General features: G+C 38.7%; 1 protein-coding gene across 1 annotated transcript in view; it reads left to right on the plus strand.

Annotated features, from left to right (window-relative positions):
* Nucleotides 1–2,093: 2,093 nt before the first annotated feature.
* c3a.5 (complement C3a, tandem duplicate 5) overlaps nucleotides 2,094–23,229 on the plus strand; it is a 29,064-nt gene continuing 7,928 nt past the window's right edge. The window contains exons 1-29 of the mRNA XM_039647111.2: nucleotides 2,094–2,859; nucleotides 2,945–3,146; nucleotides 3,224–3,392; nucleotides 4,473–4,546; nucleotides 4,644–4,732; nucleotides 4,835–4,917; nucleotides 5,013–5,100; nucleotides 5,187–5,289; nucleotides 7,736–7,856; nucleotides 7,989–8,104; nucleotides 8,218–8,364; nucleotides 8,731–8,934; nucleotides 9,791–9,982; nucleotides 10,071–10,223; nucleotides 10,295–10,424; nucleotides 11,130–11,201; nucleotides 11,334–11,531; nucleotides 12,528–12,642; nucleotides 13,255–13,346; nucleotides 13,432–13,571; nucleotides 14,300–14,512; nucleotides 15,896–15,959; nucleotides 16,054–16,140; nucleotides 19,126–19,329; nucleotides 19,416–19,491; nucleotides 19,722–19,881; nucleotides 20,044–20,139; nucleotides 21,643–21,799; nucleotides 22,523–22,686. Coding sequence (XP_039503045.2) covers nucleotides 2,729–2,859; nucleotides 2,945–3,146; nucleotides 3,224–3,392; nucleotides 4,473–4,546; nucleotides 4,644–4,732; nucleotides 4,835–4,917; nucleotides 5,013–5,100; nucleotides 5,187–5,289; nucleotides 7,736–7,856; nucleotides 7,989–8,104; nucleotides 8,218–8,364; nucleotides 8,731–8,934; nucleotides 9,791–9,982; nucleotides 10,071–10,223; nucleotides 10,295–10,424; nucleotides 11,130–11,201; nucleotides 11,334–11,531; nucleotides 12,528–12,642; nucleotides 13,255–13,346; nucleotides 13,432–13,571; nucleotides 14,300–14,512; nucleotides 15,896–15,959; nucleotides 16,054–16,140; nucleotides 19,126–19,329; nucleotides 19,416–19,491; nucleotides 19,722–19,881; nucleotides 20,044–20,139; nucleotides 21,643–21,799; nucleotides 22,523–22,686 — 3,840 coding nt within the window. The 5' untranslated portion in view covers nucleotides 2,094–2,728. The remainder of the gene's footprint in view (nucleotides 2,860–2,944; nucleotides 3,147–3,223; nucleotides 3,393–4,472; nucleotides 4,547–4,643; nucleotides 4,733–4,834; nucleotides 4,918–5,012; nucleotides 5,101–5,186; nucleotides 5,290–7,735; nucleotides 7,857–7,988; nucleotides 8,105–8,217; nucleotides 8,365–8,730; nucleotides 8,935–9,790; nucleotides 9,983–10,070; nucleotides 10,224–10,294; nucleotides 10,425–11,129; nucleotides 11,202–11,333; nucleotides 11,532–12,527; nucleotides 12,643–13,254; nucleotides 13,347–13,431; nucleotides 13,572–14,299; nucleotides 14,513–15,895; nucleotides 15,960–16,053; nucleotides 16,141–19,125; nucleotides 19,330–19,415; nucleotides 19,492–19,721; nucleotides 19,882–20,043; nucleotides 20,140–21,642; nucleotides 21,800–22,522; nucleotides 22,687–23,229) is intronic.

Genomic DNA, 23,229 nt, shown 5'->3' on the forward strand with positions numbered 1-23,229 from the left:
TTATTCACTTAATTATCTCATTAACTTTAACACTACTTCAGTGTTCATTTAACACTCTGCTCAGGGTTTATATAATTCACACTTTTAAGTGATAATTTAACGGGGATTTTGCCGTGTGAGCGACATCGGCATCTCTCTGTAATTTAGCTTGTCACGAAGCTCTCTCCATTTTTTAAATGCAACCCCACGGTTTACCCATGTCATGCTTCTTCTCCTGTCCCAAACCCTTCTCGGGTCATATGTTTTCATATGGCCGTACGTTTGCAAGGGTGACCATATTTCGATTACCAAAAACCAGGACACTCGGCCAGCAGTTGTTTTGAAAACCAGGACATTTTCATCACTATATAAAAAAACAGCCAGGATCGAACGTGAAAACAGGACGTCAGGACACGTTGGTCACCCTAACGACTGCGCTTTGAGCTGACTCCAGCAGCAGAACGAGCAGGCAAAGCGTAATCATGCTCCATAACTATATAATACAGACACATATTACAAATAATAGTCTTGGTCCAGTTTGGTGCAGTTGCAAAATGATACTAGCTACTACTTTTTTCTTCTTTGTTATTTTCTTTGCTTTTATTGGCGATAGTCCGGTGTCCCCATAGATATCTACACTCACCGGCCACTTTATTAGGTACCCCATGCTAGTAACGGGTTGGACCCCCTTTTGCCTTCAGAACTGCCTCAATTCTTCGTGGCATAGATTCAACAAGGTGCTGGAAGCATTCCTCAGGGAGTTTGGTCCATATTGACATGATGGCATCACACAGTTGCCGCAGATTTGTCGGCTGCACATCCATGATGCGAATCTCCCGTTCCACCACATCCCAAAGATGCTCTATTGGATTGAGATCTGGTGACTGTGGAGGCCATTTGAGTACAGCGAACTCATTGTCATGTTCAAGAAACCAGTCTGAGATGATTCCAGCTTTATGACATGGCGCATTATCCTGCTGAAAGTAGCCATCAGAAGTTGGGTACATTGTGGTCATAAAGGGATGGACATGGTCAGCAACAATACTCAGGTAGGCTGTGGAGTTGCAACGATGCTCAATTGGTACCAAGGGGCCCAAAGAGTGCCAAGAAAATATTCCCCACACCATGACACCACCACCACCAGCCTGAACCGTTGATACAAGGCAGGATGGATCCATGCTTTCATGTTGTAGACGCCAAATTCTGACCCTACCATCCGAATGTCGCAGCAGAAATCGAGACTCATCAGACCAGGCAACGTTTTTCCAATCTTCTATTGTCCAATTTCGATGAGCTTGTGCAAATTGTAGCCTCAGTTTCCTGTTCTTAGCTGAAAGGAGTGGCACCCGGTGTGGTCTTCTGCTGCTGTAGCCCATCTGCCTCAAAGTTCGACGTACTGTGCGTTCAGAGATGCTATTCTGCCCACCTTGGTTGTAACGGGTGGTTATTTGAGTCACTGTTGCCCTTCTATCAGCTCGAACCAGTCTGGCCATTCTCCTCTGACCTCTGGCATCAACAAGGCATTTCCGCCCACAGAACTGCCGCTCACTGGATGTTTTTTCTTTTTTGGACCATTCTCTGTAAACCCTAGAGATGGTTGTGCGTGAAAATCCCAGTAGATTAGCAGTTTCTGAAATACTCAGACCAGCCCTTCTGGCACCAACAATCATGCCACGTTCAAAGTCACTCAAATCACCTTTCTTCCCCATACTGATGCTCGGTTTGAACTGCAGGAGATTGTCTTGACCATGTCTACATGCCTAAATGCACTGAGTTGCCGCCATGTGATTGGCTGCTTAGAAATTAAGTGTTAACGCGCAGTTGGACAGGTGTACCTAATAAAGTGGCCGGTGAGTGTATATAAAGGCTAGATGTGTTACAGCGGAGTTTCTATCGTCATCACCGGCGGCCATCTTGTCACAGGCAAGCTGATGTAAGATGAGTGATCAGCAGCACGAACACAAATACTCTTATCTCGTTGAAATCTTGACTGATTTACAAACGGTTTGGTTTCTTACAAACGTTATTAACGTGGCTATAATTATCTGGATGATTATGTATTTATACACTTATTATTCATAAGTATGCAGTGTCATAACTACATCTCTGACGTTTATAACAATCCAAACTCTTTGAAAATCGGTAGAAAATTGAGCAAGTTATGGTTATTTAAATAGTACATGCGAGCTGCCTGTTACAAGATGGCCGCCAGGTGCGGACGTCGACCTCCATTGGCCAGCAGCGTGGACGAGATATCTAGCCTTTATATAGATATCTATGGGTGTCCCCCTTTGTTTTTGGCGGTTTCGCAGCAAGTTAGAGAAAATGGAGGAGTCAAAGGTTATATGACGCCATAGACGGGCGACAAAACAGAAATAAAGACATTACATTAATACATTTCTCCGCATTTGACAGTTGGTGGAAACTGTCGGGATAATGTAAGTACATTTCTTAAAGAAATATATGACACAGATACAGCTATTTTTGCAAAAAAATAAAAAATACATATTGTGCCTTTTAGTTTAAGGACACATCACCCTTAGTTTAAAGATGAGTGTTGTGGAACTGGGTGGAGAACACAATTTTAAGCAATCAACAATGTACCGGATACCTTTTCTTTTGAAAAGAGTTGCACAACACAAACACGTACCCATAGCCGCTTTTCTGCTTGCTCATACTTGAGTTCCTCCACTTCGAGTTACTCAACAGGACAACGATGATATCTTGAAATGAGGAGGGACATGTCTTAATGATAAAAGTCGAAACAATGCTCCGCTTTAAGTCACAAACACAGGAGCAGGTGAAGATGATGCATGTGGATGTAGTGACGCTGATTGCCATCGCGCTGTGCTTCCCTTTGCCCACATCATGTGACCCGCTGTAAGTACATTCATTTTCGAAACGTCCAAAAAAAGGATTGTTTCTTGTGATACACAAATATAAATCTTATTTTTCACTTCCTCAGGTTTGTTCTGTCAGCTCCTAATTTGCTGAGAGTGGGTTCCTCAGAGAACGTGTTTGTGGAGGCTCAGGATTACTCTGAGTCTGGTGGAAACCTGAACGTGAGGATCTCAGTGAAGAACTACCCAAAGAAAGACAGGGAGATACTGTCCAAAACAGTGACACTGACTGGTGTAAACAATCACCAGATTCTCACAGATATAAAGGTGAGAGCTCTATACAATGCAGTGCTTCTCATTAGTTTATCATCAGATTTAATTCAGACTGATTTTCTGTTCTCCAGATCCCTGATGATCAGAACTATTTCTCTGATGATCCTCTGGAGAAGCAGTATGTGTATCTAGAAGCTCAGTTTCCTACCAAAACCCTGGAGAAAGTGGTCATGGTCTCATTCCAGACTGGATATATATTTGTACAGACAGACAAGCCCATCTACACGCCTTCTAGCACAGGTAAAACTTTAGTTTATGGGTCACAATTGGCTTATCAAATTAAGGAATCTTAAAAATCATGTTTTGTTGCTATCTAGTCTGTGATATTGGAAGTTTTTTTGATAAATCATTACTAAAAGTTTTTATTATTTCTATGATGATAACGACGAGAGAAAAGGCGGTCCTTTGGCACAGCCTTGCATTTTAATTTTAAAGAGGATGTCGAGAACTTGATATATTAAAATGCAGTCTTTAAAAGATATATGTTAGGGCTGGGTAATAAATATCGATTTCTCGATATTAATCGATTCTCATTTTTACAAACCGATATCAATTCTTAAATATCAAGAATCGATTAGTCATCCTGTTTCATTTGAATGAATGAGAGATTTTATCGCGGCTGTGCGCATCCAACAAATCGCAATAATCTTTGTCCTTTGTTACTATTGATATGAAACAAAGTCTCAATTTTCAAATTACGTCCATTTTCTTTAGAAATTCAAAAACATAAATAGCGTTTTGGCGCTGTGGCGTGAGATCGCTCTGGCGCAGCTCGAGAGAAGCAGCCGCGCTGATCTTTCTTCCGGGTTAATAATACCAGTCACAGCGCCAAATAAACATGAACGAGCATCTGAAAGTGTGTTAAAAGATAGAGTACAACTTATCGAAATCCCTATCATGTCACATTGATTCGCTCAATCTGCGTTTCAACCGTGGAAAGACGTCAGTTAAACAGCTTGTAATCAATGTCATGTATCGTCATATTTACCTCAGAAAACCCACATAAACTCGTTAGTCCACACTCGTTAGTGTTTTTCAATATTTAATGCATATTTGAATAAATATGGCAAGTTTTTTTTATCCCCCATAGTTTACAGCATTTAAGAGATTTGATTCCCTTGACAAAAATTGCCATTTATTGTAACTGATATCCAAAATAATCGATATCGAATCGAATCGTAATCGAAATCGAATCGAATTGCAAGCTTGTGAATCGAAATCGAATCGAATTGTGAAATTTGTCTCAATACCCAGCCCTAATATATGTATTACATTTTACATAAAATGAAGCTTGTAAATGAAGTAATATTTGTTTTCCAGTTAATTACAGGGTATTCTCCTTAACTCCTGATCAACATCCATTAGATGGAGTTTCTGTCTCAGTCGATATCATGGTACTCGGTTAAATCCTAAATTTACAAGCATTGATGAAATAACTGAACGGTAACAAGCAGCTATATTGTTTATCATTGCTTCCACTTCTTTAACAAGAATCCTCAAGGCATCACACTCGACAGAGATAAATTCCTACCGAGGGGAGGCATCAGGGCCGAAAACTTTGCTTTGCCTGAAATTGCCAGGTTTGTTGCACTATTTAGTGAAGTTCAATCATTGAATTATCAATTATCAATTATCATAGTGCAGGCTGCCTCTGTTGATAAGACTCTTGTGTTGTTATGAAGTGCTGGGGTTTGGAAGTTGATCGCGAAATACTCAAACACACCACAAAAGAACTTCACGACTGAGTTTGAAGTTTTGGAATATGGTACGTTCGCTGCCTTATCTAGAGGACAAATTATTCTATTGTTAAAGCTGTGTGAAAAATGTAATAATCGCTGAAGTTTTGTTTTATTTTCGCAGTGTTGCCGAGCTTTGAAGTGACGTTAAATCCAAGCAAACCCTTCTTCTATGTGAATGAGAGCTCTCTCACAGTAGGCATATCAGCTAAGTAAGACTCAGTTGTAGTTTGTGTTTAAAGATTTATCACAAGCGATGTACTCAAATGTAACTTTGACATCATATTTGTTTTTTTAGGTACCTGTTTGGGAATAAGGTTCGAGGAAGTGCTTTTGTGGTGTTTGGTGTGATAGACAACGAGAAGAAAATTAGCATCGCTGCCTCACTGCAAAGGGTTCAGGCGAGTCCTATTTATACAGTTGTATATTATAATCCCACATAACGCAAACACATTCATTTGGAGACAAAAAGGCATCGCTTGTACAGTTATGTTCACAGTAGTTGCAGTTTCAGAATGAATATGCATTTTCTATTAGCAGAAATATTAAGCAACCATGTGCAATTCGTATTGCAATCCTAACGTTTTAGAGTACCTTAGAGTACTACTGTTAAATAGTAAAAACTTATCTTTTATAGTAATTTTGAAAAATAGAGTTTCATTTTTATGTCATGTGAGGTTCCTGTTTAGTTTGTACTTCCTAGTTTTTCCTGTGTAAATTTATGTCTCAGTTGATTAGTTGCTATGTTTACTGATTTGTTTTAGGGATGCTAACCGATGAAGGTTGACCGTATCAACATTATTCGATAAAAGTTGTCGGAAGTCGGTTAAAAAAAAAAGTGATATCTAAATTAGGCTGTTGTAGTGGACTCAACGCTACTACTACAGTTAACCATCTCATTCTAAGATATTTTTTGTGAAGTGTCACACAAAATTTTTCATAACTCACCTGTTTGTACTTAATAAACCAATAAAAACATTTGGCGCGCGGTCACAGCGTTTTTTGGTTCGCGCGCTCACAAGATTTGCGAAAAGTAAAGGCTTCAGGCTAAAACACTTGAGGTTAGAGCCAGGGCAGACGTTAAATGATTAGTTCACTTTTGAAAAAAACTTTTGCTGATAATTTACTCACCCCCATGTCATCCAAGATGTCCATGTCTTTCTTTCCTCAGTCGAAAAGAAATTAAGGTTTTTGATGAAAACATTCCAGGATTTTTCTCCTTATAATGGACTTCCATGGGAACCAGGTCCAACCGCGTTCCAAACGACAGTTAATAACAGTTTCAGATGCAGCTTCAAATGTCTTTAAACGACACCAGACGATGAATAAGGGTCTTATCATGCGAAACGATCGCTTATTTCAAAGCTTATTCCAAAAATGTAACTTTTCTAAGAACAAATGCTAGCCTTGTCATATACTGTGAGGCGCGTTTGCAACGTCACGTAATACGTAATTACGTTCAAAAGGTCACGGGCGACGTAGCCGGAATTACAGAATCAAAATCGTCCGACATCGTTGTTTTACCTTTTAATTCCTTTTTTGTAAACGGCGTTTGAGTTGGTTTGCACGTTCAACCTATGCGTTCAACTTGTAAACACTGACTCTGTACTTCTGGCTATACGTCGCCCGTGACCTTTTGAACGTAATTACGTATTATGTGACGTTGCAAACGCGCCTCACAGTATATGACAAGGCTAGCATTTGTCCTTAGAAAAGTTACATTTTTGGAATAAGCTTTGAAATAACCGATCGTTTCGCATGATAAGACCCTTATTCATCGTCTGGTGTGGTTTAAAGACATTTGAAGCTGCATCTGAAACTGTTATTAACTGTCGTTTGGACCTCGGTTAGACCTGGTTCCCATGGAAGTCCATTATAAGGAGAAAAATCCTGGAATGTTTTCATCAAAAACCTTAATTTCTTTTCGACTGAGGAAAGAAAGACATGGACATCTTGGATGACATGGGGGTGAGTAAATCATCAGCAAAAGTTTTTTCAAAAGTGAACTAATCCTTTAATAGTGTGTGGGACCATTTCAGATGTAAATTGCTGGGTGTCAGATAAGGTGATGGTGATCATCATCTTTCTTTATTATTGTTAGCACTAACGTTACCTCAAACTAAAGCTGCATCTCTTCGGAGCTGTCATTTTCTTAAATGAGCCACGGCAATGTTTCAAATGAGCTTCTAACGCTAGACTAACGCCTTTATTTTCAACGCGATCACCTTGTACCCAAACCATTTCTAAACTAAGGAGCCATTTGTCCTCCGATTACATACATACGCGTTTGCCGGACTCATGTTTCGCGCTGATTTAAAAAAAGTGACGCGAGTGGAAGGGCGGAGTTGCGAAATTGCAGGCGCGGCTCAAAATGGCTGTTATTTCAAATAGCGTAGCATATTTGAAACTAATCGGTTAACCGGTTTCAACCGTTTAATGAGGCTCGGTGGTCAGTCAAGAAATTTTTTAGTTTTCGCCATCCCTAATTTGTTTATTGATGAATCTCACCTGTTCTATGTTTTATCCCTCTCTTTAATGTGTATAAATAGCCTTCATATGCTGATATTTAGTTGGTTGCGTTATTCCTGCGTTATCGTGCTATTGTTAATAAAAGTGACTGTTGCAATTAGATCCTGCCTCAACAACTCTTCTTGACCACAACTGACTGTGACAGAATTAAATCGAATTTTATAAAATAGTATACCTTTTAATGTCATTGCAATAGGGTTTGCAACCACCGTTTTACAGCAAAATAGTTTTAAAAAACCTTATATAAAAATATAATTTTATATAAAAAAAAATGAAATTGTAAAAGACTACTTGATTTCACTATTTGTCACTCTGTAGATATTTGATGGAGAAGGAGAGGCAGAGCTGACAGGACGAATGGTCAAGGAAACCTTCCCAGATCTCCGACAGCTAATTGGGAAGTCACTCTACATTTCAGCCAGTGTTTTAACAGAAACTGGTGAGAAAATTTAACTAAGATGCGGAAACCTTTGGGTTTTTGTCTGAGAGTTGCTACAAGGTCTTTATATCCTAGCAGCACAGGTGACTTTGGCCTTGTTAACCTCGAAATATGACTCTGTGTGTGTTTCAGGCAGTGAAATGGTGGAAGCTCACAGGAGAGGCATTCAGATCGTGACGTCACCGTACACCATCTACTTCAAAAGAACACCTCAATTCTTCAAACCTGGGATGTCCTTTGACGTCTCGGTATAAAACTATGAAAAAACTGACTAAAAATTTAAGAACGGGATCATACTCCTCTCCGCTGATCTAAGATACATTAAGCTATTATTTAATTTTTCTTTTTATGTCTTATTAAGGTTTATGTAACAAATCCTGACCAGACGCCTGCTGAAAAAGTGGAAGTGGAAGTCAATCCTGGACCGGTCAGAGGCAAAACTAAAGCCAATGGCATTGCGAAGGTTACCGTCAACACTCCAGGAGGACCTTCTACACTGCAGATCACTGTAAGATCCAACTCGAACTCACGAGAATTCGTACGAATTTTACGAGGTGGCTAATTCGTAACAATTCGTACGACCTCACTCGTACGATTTTAGCTAAATCATAGATATTTTACGAATTGGCCAATTCGTATGAATTCGTACAAAAAAACTACCCCTGACCCCGCCCCTAAACAGACAAATCGTATGAATTCGTACGAGTGAGGTCGTATGAATTAGTACGAATTAGCCACTTTTTAATCACTCGTATGAATTCGTACGAATTAGTCGTGAGATAGCGTAGGTAAGATCTGAGCTTGAGTGAAAAATCTCAAAGTCTTATTGACTTTTGAAATTTCGCAAACTGGTAAAATAATGGTTTATTTCCAGGCAAAGACCAACGATCCACAATTAAAAAACGACCAGCAGGCAACAAGAAAGATGACGGCTATGCCCTACATTCCCAAAGGCGGCTCCATGAACTACCTGCACATCGGCATTGATGCTGCAGAGCTTCAGATCGGTGATCAAATTAAAGTTAATTTGAATCTGGGAAACAGCCCCGGAGTGACAAACCAGGATTTCACCTATTTGGTGAGGATCACATGATGCAATTGGTGCTCATACACTACTTTGTACGTCTTAGATGTTTGATATCAGTTAAATATTTTGAGTTATTATGCAAATTATTTTTTCTTTAAATCTACACTGTGTGATTTTTACCCCCATCTAGCAGTGAAAAGATATATGACCATCCAATGAATATTAGTTTCTGTTCCTCTCAATTCCGGTTTCGTTTTAACGTCTACGGTGGCCGATGTAGTCCAAGATTAACATGGATTCCAGTTCGACCTCGTCCATGAGTGTTAACTCAAACGTAAACGCCAAAGGCGAAGCTTGAATTAACGGGTATGTCCCTCTTTGGCTAATGTACTTTCAAGATGGAGGGGCAACATGGCGACCGACCGTGAGTGTCAATGGCATATTATACACTCACGAGAGTATTTTTATTACTTGAACGAAGTAAATATACATTAATGAGCACATATATTTTTGAAAGAACTAAGTGTTTTTAGCTAAGAATAAACTCAAAGAGTTACACAGTGTAGCTTTAAAACCTACATCCATGCTGGAGTCTAAGCGACTTAGCAGTGGCACTACTTTATAAAATTCACAACTTTTTTTCTGGAATAAATATTTAGTTGAATAACACTTCCTCTTGTGGATGTGTTCAAACCATTTATCAGTTTTAATCATTTATAAATTAAGTTAAAGGCACTAACTAAAAGTGAACTTTAAAGTAAAGCCATAGTTTAGTTTAGCCATATTTAATGTGGCCACAAATTGTCTTTGTACCTGGCAAATGCCACTGATTTTTTTCAAATAAATTGTGTTTATGATAATATATTAATATAATTTATGCTGGCTGTATGCATCTTCATTCCCACAGATCTTGAGTAAAGGTCAGATTGTTAAAGCAGACAGGTTCAAGAGGAGAGGACAAGCTCTGGTGACTCTGTCTCTACCTGTAACCAAAGACATGGTGCCGTCCTTCCGCTTTGTGGCTTATTATCACGTGGGCTCGTCTGAGGTGGTGTCTGATTCAGTCTGGGTCGACGTGAAGGACACGTGCATGGGAACGGTGGGTCAACTGGTAAACCATGACCAAGAAAAAGTTATCCCATTTCCATCAAAATTTCTAAGTATCTCTTTACTGTTTTTAATCCCAGCTCAAAGTTGAGGTAAAGGACCACGCGCAATTTGGCCCAGGAGATAAGCTCAGCTTGATAATAACCGGAGACCCAGGGGCTAAAGTTGGGCTGGTCGCTGTGGATAAGGGTGTTTATGTCCTTAATGACAAGAACAGACTCACTCAGACTAAGGTAATTAACCTCATGTACAATAACCTCAGTAGTTTCAGACTTAAAATTACCTAGTCTCTTTCCTTTTTTAGATCTGGGACATCATAGAGAAGCATGACACCGGCTGTACGGCAGGAAGTGGAAGGGACAGTATGGGGGTTTTCACTGATGCAGGTCTGATGTTTGAGTCCAACACTGCAGAAGGAACCAACACCAGAACAAGTATTGATTGATTCCTTTAATTGGAATTGAACTGTTTTGTTTACTCTTTTGCTTTTCTAAAGAAATCTTGGTAACACTTTACAATGTGTGTGCACTAATAAGCATTAATTCATGCTTCAATAATGCACAGATAATACTGAATGAATGTGTAACTAATGATTATTTAAGCTATTCATTAATGATTACCACATTAGGAACTAATTAAGAGTCTGTAAGTTCATACATGAATTGTTATGAATTAAATATGTAATTGTGGAATAATCCCATAATAACTATTTTTTTTAACTAAGAGTGATAATTAATATGTTAATTACCAGAATGAGCCAAAGCCTTGTATTTCAACTTCCAGATAATATGACAGGTACACTAATATGCATTAATACATGATTAATTACTTCATTGTTAGTGCAAATTCATGTGCAAATTACTACAATTACTAAATGACTAGTTAATAATGATGTGCCCCAACAAGTAAAGTCATAACATAATGATACCTTTGCAAATCATTAGCTAATGATTAATTAAAGCAGACAACTGGAAGTTGAAGTGCATAGCTTTGACTAATTGTGGTAATTAACACATGAATTTACACTCTTAGTTAATAGTTAATAAACTATATTATCTGTGCATTAGTTAAGGATGAATTAATGCACATTAGTGCACCCGTATTGTAAAGTGTTACCGAAATCTTTCATGTTCTTGTAGATAACGAGTGCCCTGCCCCACCTAAGAGAAAACGGAGAGCCGAGAGTCTTCTGCAGGTCACCACTACTTTGGGTAAAGAAATGTTTTATTTCAGTCAAAATAAACGTTCTGCGGTTCAACGTTTGAAAATGAAGAAAGCCATAAATAATAGAATTGCAATTTTACAATTTCTCCATCTCTTCTACACTAACATTTTTTTCTCAGCTGGTATATACTCTGGCGAACTAAAGAAGTGCTGCGTGGACGGCATGCAAGAGACTAAACTCGGCTACTCGTGTGAACGGCGAGCCACGTACATCTTAGATGGAGAGGAATGTGTCCAGGCCTTCCTGCACTGCTGCAAAATGATCAAAGACCACAGGAGCACGTACTCCGGCGAGGAGGAGATGTATCTGTCCCGCAGTGAGATTTTTGCCTCATTTGCACATGCATTCTCACAGCTCTCGATCATTCTGTAATTTCAGCCGGGGAATTATCCACCTGCATAACTCTTACATGCTACTTTCTTGCTTTATGTCCTAAATTCAATTTAAGCATATTATAATATGTAGAAACAGTTGTAAAGTTTGAGTGCATGTGGGATTAATTATAGCTTGTAATCAACAAACAATATTATGACAATATTGTAATCACAAATTCTCATTTTATTACAACCCACCAGAATAAACTTATCATTAGTGTGATTTTTAGATGAATTGCATTTATAGTTATATTTCTCCAATATTAGACTTGCATCAAAAACTTTTTTTAAATGTAGTTTAAAGTTGAAGTAATGCTATACTAAAATTAAACAATCTTACTGATCCTAAACTTTTAAAGGGATACTCCACTTTTTTTGGAAATAGGCTCATTTTACAACTCCCCCAGAGTTAAACGGTTGAGTTTTACCGTTTTCAAATGTATTCAGACGATTTTTTGATATTTAGAAGAATATGAGTAACCAGACAGTTTCTGGTCTCATTGACTTCCATAGTATATTTTTTCCTACTATGGAAGTCAATGAGACCAGAAACTGTCTGTTTACTCATATTCTTCTAAATATAAAAAAAATAAAAATCGTCTGAATGGATTCGAAAACGGTAAAACTCGACTGTTTAACTCTGGGGGAGTTGTAAAATGAGCCTATTTCCGAAAAAAGTGGAGTATCCCTTTAAAATATAGTCTCTTCTGCTTCATGTTTTTGTGGAAGCTGTGATCCTTTTTTTTTTTCTTTAGAGGTTTTGGATGAAAAAACAAAACATTAAATTGATTAAAAATGTACAATAAAGACATTCGCAGTGCTACACAAGATTTCTATTTCAAATCAATGTATTTTTGCTGAGTAAACATATTTAAGAAAGAAAAATCTTACTGGCCCTAAAACTTTGAATGGAAGTGTACACTAGTTTATTTGCTCAGGTGAGGACGATGATATTGATGATGAACCAGATGACGTGTTGGTACGTACACAGTTCCCTGAAACCTGGCTCTGGGAGGAGATCGATCTACCTCCGTGTCCTCCAAATCAGTCGTGGTGAGTGAAAGATTAAGTTAAATAAAACATTTCGTGAGAACCGCAATGCACACGTGACCGACCGAAAGGGAACGGGACATGTCGGACACATTTGTGTTGTCTTAAAAAATAAGCTTCAAACATTTAATTTTATTGATATGCTATAACTTTTAAGGTAAATAGTGCAGGAGATTAGTTTGCAAAATCCTGAAGAAATTGGCTATGTAACAAATTGCCGGCTGTAATGAATCGAAACCAAGAACATGCTTGGGCTACACTCTAAAAAATGCTGGGTTGTTTTAACCCAATTTTGGGTAAAATATGGACAAACCCAGCCATTGGGTTACATTTTTAAATTGCATTTTAACCCAATGGCTGGGTTTGTCCTTATTTACCAAAAATTGGGTTAAAACAGCCCAGCATTTTTTAGAGTGTACTGTAGATATCAACAATGCAAACTGAAACGAGACCAAACGCTGAACAAGGGAAACTGGGTAAAATAATTAACTGGAACAGAAATAGGTGGAAACTAACAAGCAAAGGGAAGAACCACATCAGAACAGAATGAAACAAACATTCTCATGATAGATGTTAAAAAGATCTGGCCATGAGACAATCTTCATTTGTACCTAGTGATAAAACGTCTGTCTCAAGAAATGAAATATACCTGAAAGACTCCATCACAACCTGGCAGATCACAGCCATCAGCCTGTCCAAGACCCTCGGTAAGAAGCACAGCTCTAGTTCATTTATCATTCTGTTTATCACACTCTATTCTGTTAATCTAACACGCCCTCATTTTCAATGCAGGAATATGTGTGGCAAATCCTTATGAGATCACCGTTAAGAAGGATTTTTTCATCGACCTCAGGATGCCTTTTTCAGCAGTGCGGAATGAACAACTGGAAATAAAGGCTATTGTTCACAATTACGGCAATCAGAAGCTTAAAGTATGTGCAGTTTACTGATCACATTGTTTTCATATTTGTTTAATATTTGATACACAAATTTCTAAGGACTTCAAATGATCAACAGGATCAAAATTTGCTGAAAATCCTGTTGCACATTATCTACTACAGTACATTCCTTCTGTCGTCTGATTAATAGTTTAGACTTTTTTTTAGCAAGTAAAAGGCCTTTTATAAATGCACAAAAGTCCACTCGTGATTCATGTGTCTTTTTGCTGTGAAATCTAAACTTATCAAGTTTATAAAAAAAAAGTAAGAATAACTTCAATATTGTTCAAGATAATCACTGGACTGATGAAAGTTAGGTTTACTCGATTTTCCATTTTTAAAGTGTCAAATATGATCATCAGGCTTTTGAGGAACATTTTTTTGTTGTATCTCTCAATTGTTGTACTGCATTATACTCTGTTTTAAAACTACAGAGCTTTGATCATAAACCTAAGCATTTGAATGTTATCTTACTAAGCCATTATTGGCAGATATAGTGATGACGGATATGTATGCATTTTATGTAAGTGGTCTGCTGTACTGTTGTTGTAAATACATTACAATCAGAACTTTTATCTAAATAAATATTAGCATCTGCTACAGATAGCATATTTTTGCTCAGTTTGGGCGTCTTAATAAAATGGAGGTGTTTGTCTTACTATTGTTTATATGTCAGGCTTTAAAAGGTTAAATTGTACGGCTGTTTGTCTTCATTTCTGCAGGTGCATATCAAATTCAAAACGTCGGAGGGTATTTGCAGCAGTGCCAGAAAAAAACAGCCAAAAAAAGACAGGATTATAGTTGCCGTTGGCAGCATGTCCTCCGTAGCTGTTCCTCTCATCATCATCCCCATGGACCTCCATGACCAATGGATCGAAGCCGAAGCGTACAGCTCCAATCGCAATGATGCAATTAGAAAGAATCTGAAAGTGGTGGTGAGTCTGCCATGTCAACATTTAGAGGAATGATCTTGTGGCTTCTGCACAGCAAAATCCCCAGTGTTAAATTAACAATGAGTGTGAATTATTTAAACTCTGAGCTGAGTGTTAAATGAACACTGAAGCAGTGTTAAAGTTAATGAGATAATTAAGTGAATAATTGAGTGATGATTGAGCCTTTTTGAAGACACCTGATGTTAACAAGCAGAATCACTGAAGGAGAAAAGCTTAATTTTTAAGTCACCATTGTGGTGATCAGTATTTGCTTTATATGGGCTCTTGGATAGTTCACCCAAAAAAATAAATAAAAATACTGTCAGTATTTACTCACCCTCATGTTGTTCCAACCCCGTAAGACATTCGTTCATCTTCGGAACACGAATTTAGGCTATGTTTACACGGAAACGATTCTGAAGAGAAAACGCAAAAGTGCCGTTGCGTCATCTTTTTTTTTATTCTGCGTTTAGACGAGCGTTTTGTGTGGGAAATCTGCGTGCAAATGGAGACGCAAAAGTGTGTGAAATTCAATGTAGTATGCACTTCAGGCGGCTAGGAGTGCATACTACAACAACACCAAGTCCACGCGCCTGCGTACAACCTTCACTGTCAAGCAGACTTTTGCGTTTTTACCGTTTACACGGGAACGCGACGGTGAAGCGTTTTTAAGATTTCCACTCTGGAGGGTGGTTTTTACTTTTTTGCGTTTTTGAGCCTCAAAAACGCTGTCGCCGTGTAAACGAAAGGCACATCCGATAAAATATTTTTACGTTTTCACCCGCGAGCGTTCTCGTGTAAACAGGGCCCAAGATATTTCTGATGAAATCTGAGAGCTGGATCACTCCTCCATACTAGTCCATAGGCTTCTTGAGGGATTGAAACTTGCCAGCCTCGAAAAGTTATTAAAGACACCGTTAAAATAGTCCAAGTGACTACAGTGGCTCAATCTTAACTTTATCAAGTGACGAGAAAACAAACATAAATAACGACTTTATTTCAACTATTCATTTCCTTCTCTTTGGGCCTCTAGTCAGTTAAACGTCACATGTAGGCTCACTATTGGCCGATGCTGGTCATGTGTGTGACGCAGATCAACAGCAGACTTTGTGTATGCTCTTTGAGGTGGTGACCTCCATTATATGACTGACAGACAAGAACGGTTTGAGTGAAAAATATCAAAATTGAAACTACTGTGGAAACAAAGACACCTACATCTTGGATGCCCTTGAGGTAAACTAAAACATACCAAAAATTAATTTCAAAGTGAACTATCCCTTATTAACTACACTGGGGATTTTGCTGTGTGCAGGAATCACTTTATTGCTATATTTGAAGATGTCCAATGTGTCCACCAAATTGCATTTGCGTCCGATTTTCTTTCAGTCTGAAGGTGTGCTAACCGAAGTCGAAGAGCGAGTTGTGGAGATCAACCCCTCCGAGCACCCAGGTGCAGGTTCTTTAGAAATTCATGCTGGATATGCAATGAATATAATGGTTGAAATCCTCTTCAAACATTCCCTATTCCCTCTTGATCGGAACAGGCAGCGTGCAGGTCGTGTCGTTGAGGAGTGACATCCCACGCCGAAAGGTTCCCAACACACCTGCTTCCACACTGATCACAGTGATAGGTGAAAATCTCATTGCAATTTCATTCTTCTGAGGTTTATAGGGACCTGTGAAATCCATTTTATTTTTTCCTTAAAAAAATTCTGGATTTCTTTCATTTGCTGAACATAAATATTTTGAACAATGTCGGTCACCAAACAGTTGATGTACCTCATTGACTTCAATAGTTTTTTTCATTTTTTTTTTTTCTACTATGGAAGTCAACAGTCTGGATACTGACATTCTTCAAAATATCTTTTTTTGTCCAGCAGAAGAAATAACTAAATGTGTTTTTCTCACATTTTGATTTTTTGACAGTAAATTTCTAAAACAATGTGCTATCTTCATTTTTCAGAAAAAGATTAGCTTTCAAAAACTTAGTTATTCACCATTATTGTGTGTGGCGAGTTTGTAAATAGAATTAAAATAAACAAAAAAAAAACAAAAAAAACGAGAATAAATCAACCTGCTGTCTACCACTTCTTTCGCCATGTATTTGTTCGTTTCTTTTATTATTTTATGCAATCCAAAACACTCTAACCTGCCGCACTAAGTTCTCGTCATTGCTGCCGAAAAGCAGGAAATTACAGTAATAAGCCGTATATATTACCGAAAAATGCATGTTGTCTACTGTCAGGGGCAATTTGAATGGTTTTGATGGGCAAACGGTTGAAGAGTTACGGTAAAACGAATACAGCTAGCTGGTATGTGTCAGCGATGTGGAACTCGGCGGTGCGTCATTACGTTGTGCTGCTATGGGAACATTAAAGGGTTAGTTCACCCAAAAATGAAAATTAAGTCATTAACTACTCACACCCATGCTGTACCAACCCCGTAAGACCTTCATTCGTCTTGGAACACAAATGAAGAAATTTTTTATTAAATTTGAGAAGTGGATCACTGCTACATAGGCTGCCTAAGGCCATGTGTCCACCAAAGCGCCTGGCGTATGTTTTCAATTGTTTTCAATGGGAGCGCCGCGTTTTTTAAACACCATGAGCGTACCGAGGCATTTTTTTTTTCACGCTGAAGCGCAGAGCGCCCGGCGTTTTTACTGGTCGCTGGGAGTTGAAAAATGTTCAACTTTGGATAAAACGCAGCGCTCATCACTGTCACTTTTTACCCAGCCGTCCAATCACAGTGGAGGAGGGGCGGGGCTAATACCACACGACCAACTGTCAACATTCAAACTGCTGCGGATATTCTGTATCATAGCAACGAAACGTTTCAACGGAAAAAACGCTGCCAAAACACTCTCAAGCGCCCAAAGCACGGCGTCTTCAGCAGAGCGTCTAGCGTTTTCAGCTGGCTAAAAACGCTTTGGTGGACACACGGCCTAAGGGATCGAAACTTGACGGCCCAGAAAGTCAGTGAAGAAAATGTTTAAATATTCCATGTGACTACAGTGGCTCAAGTATAAGTTTATCAAGCGACGAGAATACTTTTTGTGCGAAAAAACTAACAAAAATAACAACTTTATTCGACTACTCCTTTTCTTCCTTGTAGGCCTGAGATGAGAGTTCAAGAGATTTCCACGACGCATGCGCGAGAACAACAATCTTCTTCTACTCCAGTTCAGTTCTCGTGCGTGCTTCGTGGAAATCTCTTGAACTCTCGTCTCAGGTAGGGCCCTATAATTTCTGCGATCACAGAATCGCGGACGGAATCGTGGAATTGGCCAATTAACGCGGAATCTAGTGTTAACGCGGAATTTTACATATTTGGAATGAAATTCGGTTTTTGTGTGGGAGAAGAACGTATGTCTGGGGAAAATGCAGAGAAACGGGGAAGCAAATCTGGGCGACACAACCCCTCCCGTCATTTCAGCTCGGTATGACGGTATCAAAACAATAGCCGCGTTTCCACTGAAAGCATGGCGGAGTGGCTCTCCACGGCTCTGCTTTCGTTGGCGAAAAAGTTAAGAAACTCGTCGCACACACACTCAAAGTCCCCTCCGTGCACGTCTGTCTATGAGGTGTCAGACCAAGTGTGTGTCTCCGAGTTGAGAGTGCGCGAGAGAGACTACGAGACAGCACGCTCAACAGTGCGCGCGAGAGAGACCGAGTGTGTCCGAGAGAGCGCTCGACAGTGCGAGCGAGAGACGGAAGCTGCGTCCTAATGTGCATATTATATGCCCGAAATAGTATTGACAGTTACTAATGTCACATACTATTTAGGATGGATAGTATGCACATTACGACGCAGCTAGAGTGTGATATTTATTTTAACTTATATAAACTAATATAATTTATTTTACAGGACAGTTTAAAGCTCATAACCATATTTTGTTGTTACTTGAATCACTTATGTTGCATCATGCAGTATTTGTTATTTTAAGAGTAAATGCCTATTTTATTTGTGTACATTTTAATAATTAACATTAAAAGCAACATTAAAAGCTCTTGTTACAACTTAAATGACAGTAAAGGGTAAAAAAAACCTGAATTCCCAAAACTTAAAACGGAAAAAACGGAATTTGGGAAAAAATAAAACGGATTTTATAGGGCCCTACTCAGGCCTACAAGGAAGAAATGGAGTAGTCGTTATTTTTGTTTGTTTTTTCGCACAAAAAGTATTCTCGCCGCTTGATAAACTTATACTTGAGCCACTGTAGTCACATGGAATATTTGAAAATTTTCTTCATTGACTTTCTGGGCCGTCAAGTTTCAATCCCTTAGGAAGCCTATGTAGGAGTGATCCACCTCTCAGATTTAATCAAAAATATCTTCATTTGTGTTCCAAGACGAATGAAGGTCTTACGGGGTTGGAACAGCATGGGGCTGAGTAATTAATGACTTCATTTTTTGGGTGAACTATCCCTTTAATACCCACCACGTCGCCATACGGAAAGCATGCCTGATCCATGACGTTTTGCATTATATAGTGGATTCTATTTTCTAAACTGGATTCTGTCTGTATTGCTCAAATCAGAACAATAGATCTGTCAGTTCATGCATGCCAATATGCGATCAAAAGCCAATCACAGCAATTAACCTCCATGTTTGCAGGTGAGGAGATAACGCGCACAGTCGAGCAGGCCATCAGTGGACATTTTATGGGTCAGCTCATCGTCCAGCCCCACGGATGTGGAGAGCAGACCATGATCTTCATGACTCTACCTCTCATTGCCACTCATTATCTGGACAGCACCAAGCAGTGGGAAGCAGTTGGCATAAACCGCCGTAATGACGCCATTAATCATATCAGCACAGGTCAGCCTCGACATTAATGTGCCCTAAATTGAGTTAAGATGCCGAGCACATGCCACCATCTCATGCATTTTTTTGTTCTTGTAAAGGTTATAAGCTGGAGTTGACCTTCCGTAAATCTGATGGGTCCTATTCTGCCTGGAAAAGCAGCCCGGGTAGCACATGGTGAAAAAATGCTACTAAATTACTTTGAAAATAACAGTGTTGAAAATGTCTTCTACTTATTTCAGCTGTGAAGCAGCTCTAAGAAGACAATAGTGTTATTATTTATGTCACTTCAGTTCAGTGTTGATTCAATTCAGTTCAATAACTGTAAAAGTTGCAATATAAATTATGAAAAAATAGTGAGATCATGATTGCGTTTCTTGGATACTTAATCTTGTGTCCATTTACAGGCTGACGGCATATGTGGCGAAAGTGTTTGCGATGGCCAGCGATCTAGTCCTCATTGAGGAGAATGTGATCTGCAGCGCCCTCAAGTGGCTGGCCGTGAACAAACAGCAGCCAGACGGCACGTTTAAAGAAGACGCACCTGTGTATCACAGCGAGATGGTTGTAAGTTAAATGTGTGATTGATTTATTTATTTATTCAAAGAATTCCTCTTCAAACATCAACAGTCGGAGACCATAAATGTAAACACCAGTCCATAAGAACTAACGTCGGAAGGATCCCAACATTCGTATTATATCATTAACATATTATTATGTTAATTCCAGGGTAACGTACAGGGGAATGATGCCGATGCCTCTCTAACTGCATTTGTCCTAATTGCCATGCAAGAAGGCCACAAGATCTGTGCTAAATCTGTTCAAGTAAGTGTGATTCCTAGAAACAAACAGTGTTACAATATGTCTAGGGTTGGGTATCGAGAATCGAGTATCGATTGGAACCGAGACTAACTTTTCGCTTTTCCCGGAATCGTTCAAAAGTAAAAATTTCGATTCCTAGTTTCGATATTCACAGTCCGGCGAGTGGAAGAAGAAACCGCTGAACAACACCAACGAAGAAGCGTCTACCGGAAGTGTTTGCATAACCGCGCGAGTCGAACATGAGTAGCTTACGTCGACGATCCAAAGTGTGGCTTCACTTTTCTAAAAATAACGAAATCTCGGCAAAATGCAAAATTTGTGACAAAAGGAGTATTTTTACAGAAGGAGTATTTCCTTCAGAAAGGCCGTTGGTTAGCAAGGTTAGCTAAACTTTTTTGACCCTGCCTCTTAAAAGAATCGCAATCGAGAATCGTTAGGAACCGGAATCGAAACAAGGAATCGGAATCGGAATCAGAATCGTTCAAATTCAAACGATACCCAACCCTAAATATGTCACATGAGTCTCACTGAGGGTGTTTTCACACTAGCACTTTTAGAGTCCACTAGCGCTAGGCTAGCGTTTTCAGGCGTTTCAGTGTGGATGAGAAACTTCTAAATTCACTTTAATGCGCTTGCGTGAAACCTCACAAAAGCTCACAAGATGATGCAGATGGAAAAATAGATAATTAAAGTTTTCGCGCAATTCTTCAAACAGGATAATTTTATTTATTTACCAAAATATCTCACCATCACTGTTGCGTCCAGGTCGCACTAAGTCACCGTATTGAACGCAACTGCTCTCTTATCTTTTTCATGAACTGTTACCTTTGCAGAACTGTAAAGTAACATATTTTAGCAACAGCGTAAAAGTGAATAGCACATAACAGGCACAATACTGGTTTATGAATATCTATTGGTACAACATGGATCACATGACTAAACTTGCGTCATCGTTTTCAAATACCTCCGGCTTCACAGCTCGAAAACACTGTTTTCCAATTTATCCGCTTTTTCCAAAAGCTACGTTTTCATTGACTTAAAACACTGTCTCAGTGTGGACGGAAGGCCAAACCAGAGAGAAAAATATACGTTTTCAAAGGAAAATGAAGGGCCCGAAGGACCCTCAACAGTGCACGTTTTCTTTGTCTCCCTAATCAAACACACCAGATTCAAGTCAGCAACTCATGTGGTTATATGTGATAATGATCTGATGAGTTGAATCAGGTGTGTTTGATTAGGGAAACGTGCAGTTGTTGGGGGTCCTTCAGGAGCAGGGTTGGGAAACACTGATTTAGGACGTAAAAAAAGTATGCGTGAGAAAACACTTCTCCTGCGTTGTTCGTTATCAAGCAACAGGGGTAAACAGCTGCTGATTTGATGCAAACACACTGTGGTTCGGACCCAAATTATGTAATGTGAACAGTCCATCAAACTCTGGTTTTGACCAAGTATTTGAATCAAGTGTGAAAGCACCCTGAGTCTCATTGAGTCTCTCTCTCTCTCCAGAGTCTTCAGGGCAGTATAAACAGAGCCGTTAATTACCTGACGCTGAGAGTGCACAGTCTGACCAGCGGTTATGCTGTCGCTATGACTTCTTACGCTTTGGCCCAAGCTGGAAAACTCGATAAAAACATCCTGATGAGTCATTCCACCCAAAACCAAGGTTAGTGACATTACAGTCCTGTGTCCATGGCAAAAGCTTTCTAATTTGGGGTCATTATAGTTAACTAAAACTAAAAACATAAAAAAAACAAAAACATTTGTTCATTGAACTACTGAAGTAAAATATTTGTATTTATAATACTTTTTTTTTTATTCAGGTAGTTGCCAATGAAGCACTTCTCGTTTTATTTGATTTACTTAAATACTTAAACTAAAACTGAAATGAAAATGCATAAAAAAAATACAAATTAAAAATAAAAATGTCAAAAACATCAACAAAACCTTTAACAAAAATGAAAAAGTAAATGGAAGTTATTCAAACTATTAATACAAAACTATAACCGTAACTAAATTATACTTAAATAAAAACAGTAACTTAACTTTTTAAAATGTAAATTTCTTGCCATTCGTGTGTAAATTTGAGTAATGCCTGAAACATGTATTTACATAATGGTAATCATTTATAGTTGCTAGTAAGATCTCATTCAATATCCAAAATAGGAAATAGAAAGAATTGCAGTTATGAAAGTCACAAAATGTCTACCGGTATTTTAAATTCATTTTGATATATTACTTTTATTGCAATTTGCAATTGTTCAAATATGAGTTGTATGTGTCAATTTTTTCTCAACAAATTAAACTTTTTTTATCACTTTTGTATAAAATGTGTATTGTGATGCATATTATCAATAATCAACTGTCTCTGATATCACAATTTGTTTAGATGCCATATTTTGGCAAGTTCCTGGGCAGCACTATCACTCTCTGGAGGCCACGGGTTATGCGGTTCTTGCCCTGACGATGGCAAAGGATTTTGAGCGAGCCGGACGGGCAGTGCGTTGGCTGGGAAAGCAACAATCAAATTACGGAGGTTATGGCTCCACGCAGGTATTTCATCAGATCACAAACGAATGAATGGTCTTGTGGACTAACTGATTTATATAGATTACAACTGACATTGTCCTTCTCATTTTGTTCCTTGTGTCTGGATTGGTTCACATTTGTTCATACCTACACTCTTAGAAAAAAAAAGGTACAAAAGCTGTCACTGGGGCTGTACCCTTGCAAAAGATATACTTTTGTACCTGCATATTGGTACCTTAATGGTACATATTAGCACCTAAAATGTACATACAGTATTCAAAGGTAGAACCACAGTGACAGCTTTTGTACCTTTTTTTTCAGAGAGTGTAGGAGTTATTTAAGTTAAAGGAATAGTGCATACTAACTTAATTATATCGATATACCAAAAAAAAACGTCACTTTAGTGGCTTATATCTACAAACACGTGAGGACATCTTTACTTTGTCTTTGACTGGCAAATCCTCCAGAAGTCTTCAATGTCTGAGTGTGAATTGCAAGACTTTAGTTTTATTGTTAGGAAGAGAACAGCTTGGATATTATGGGGAAAAAAGGTTTTGTGTCAGAAAA

This window comes from Pimephales promelas, chromosome 6, assembly GCF_988280905.1.
Source record: "Pimephales promelas chromosome 6, fPimPro1.hap1.1, whole genome shotgun sequence".
Taxonomy (NCBI): Eukaryota; Metazoa; Chordata; class Actinopteri; order Cypriniformes; family Leuciscidae; genus Pimephales; species Pimephales promelas.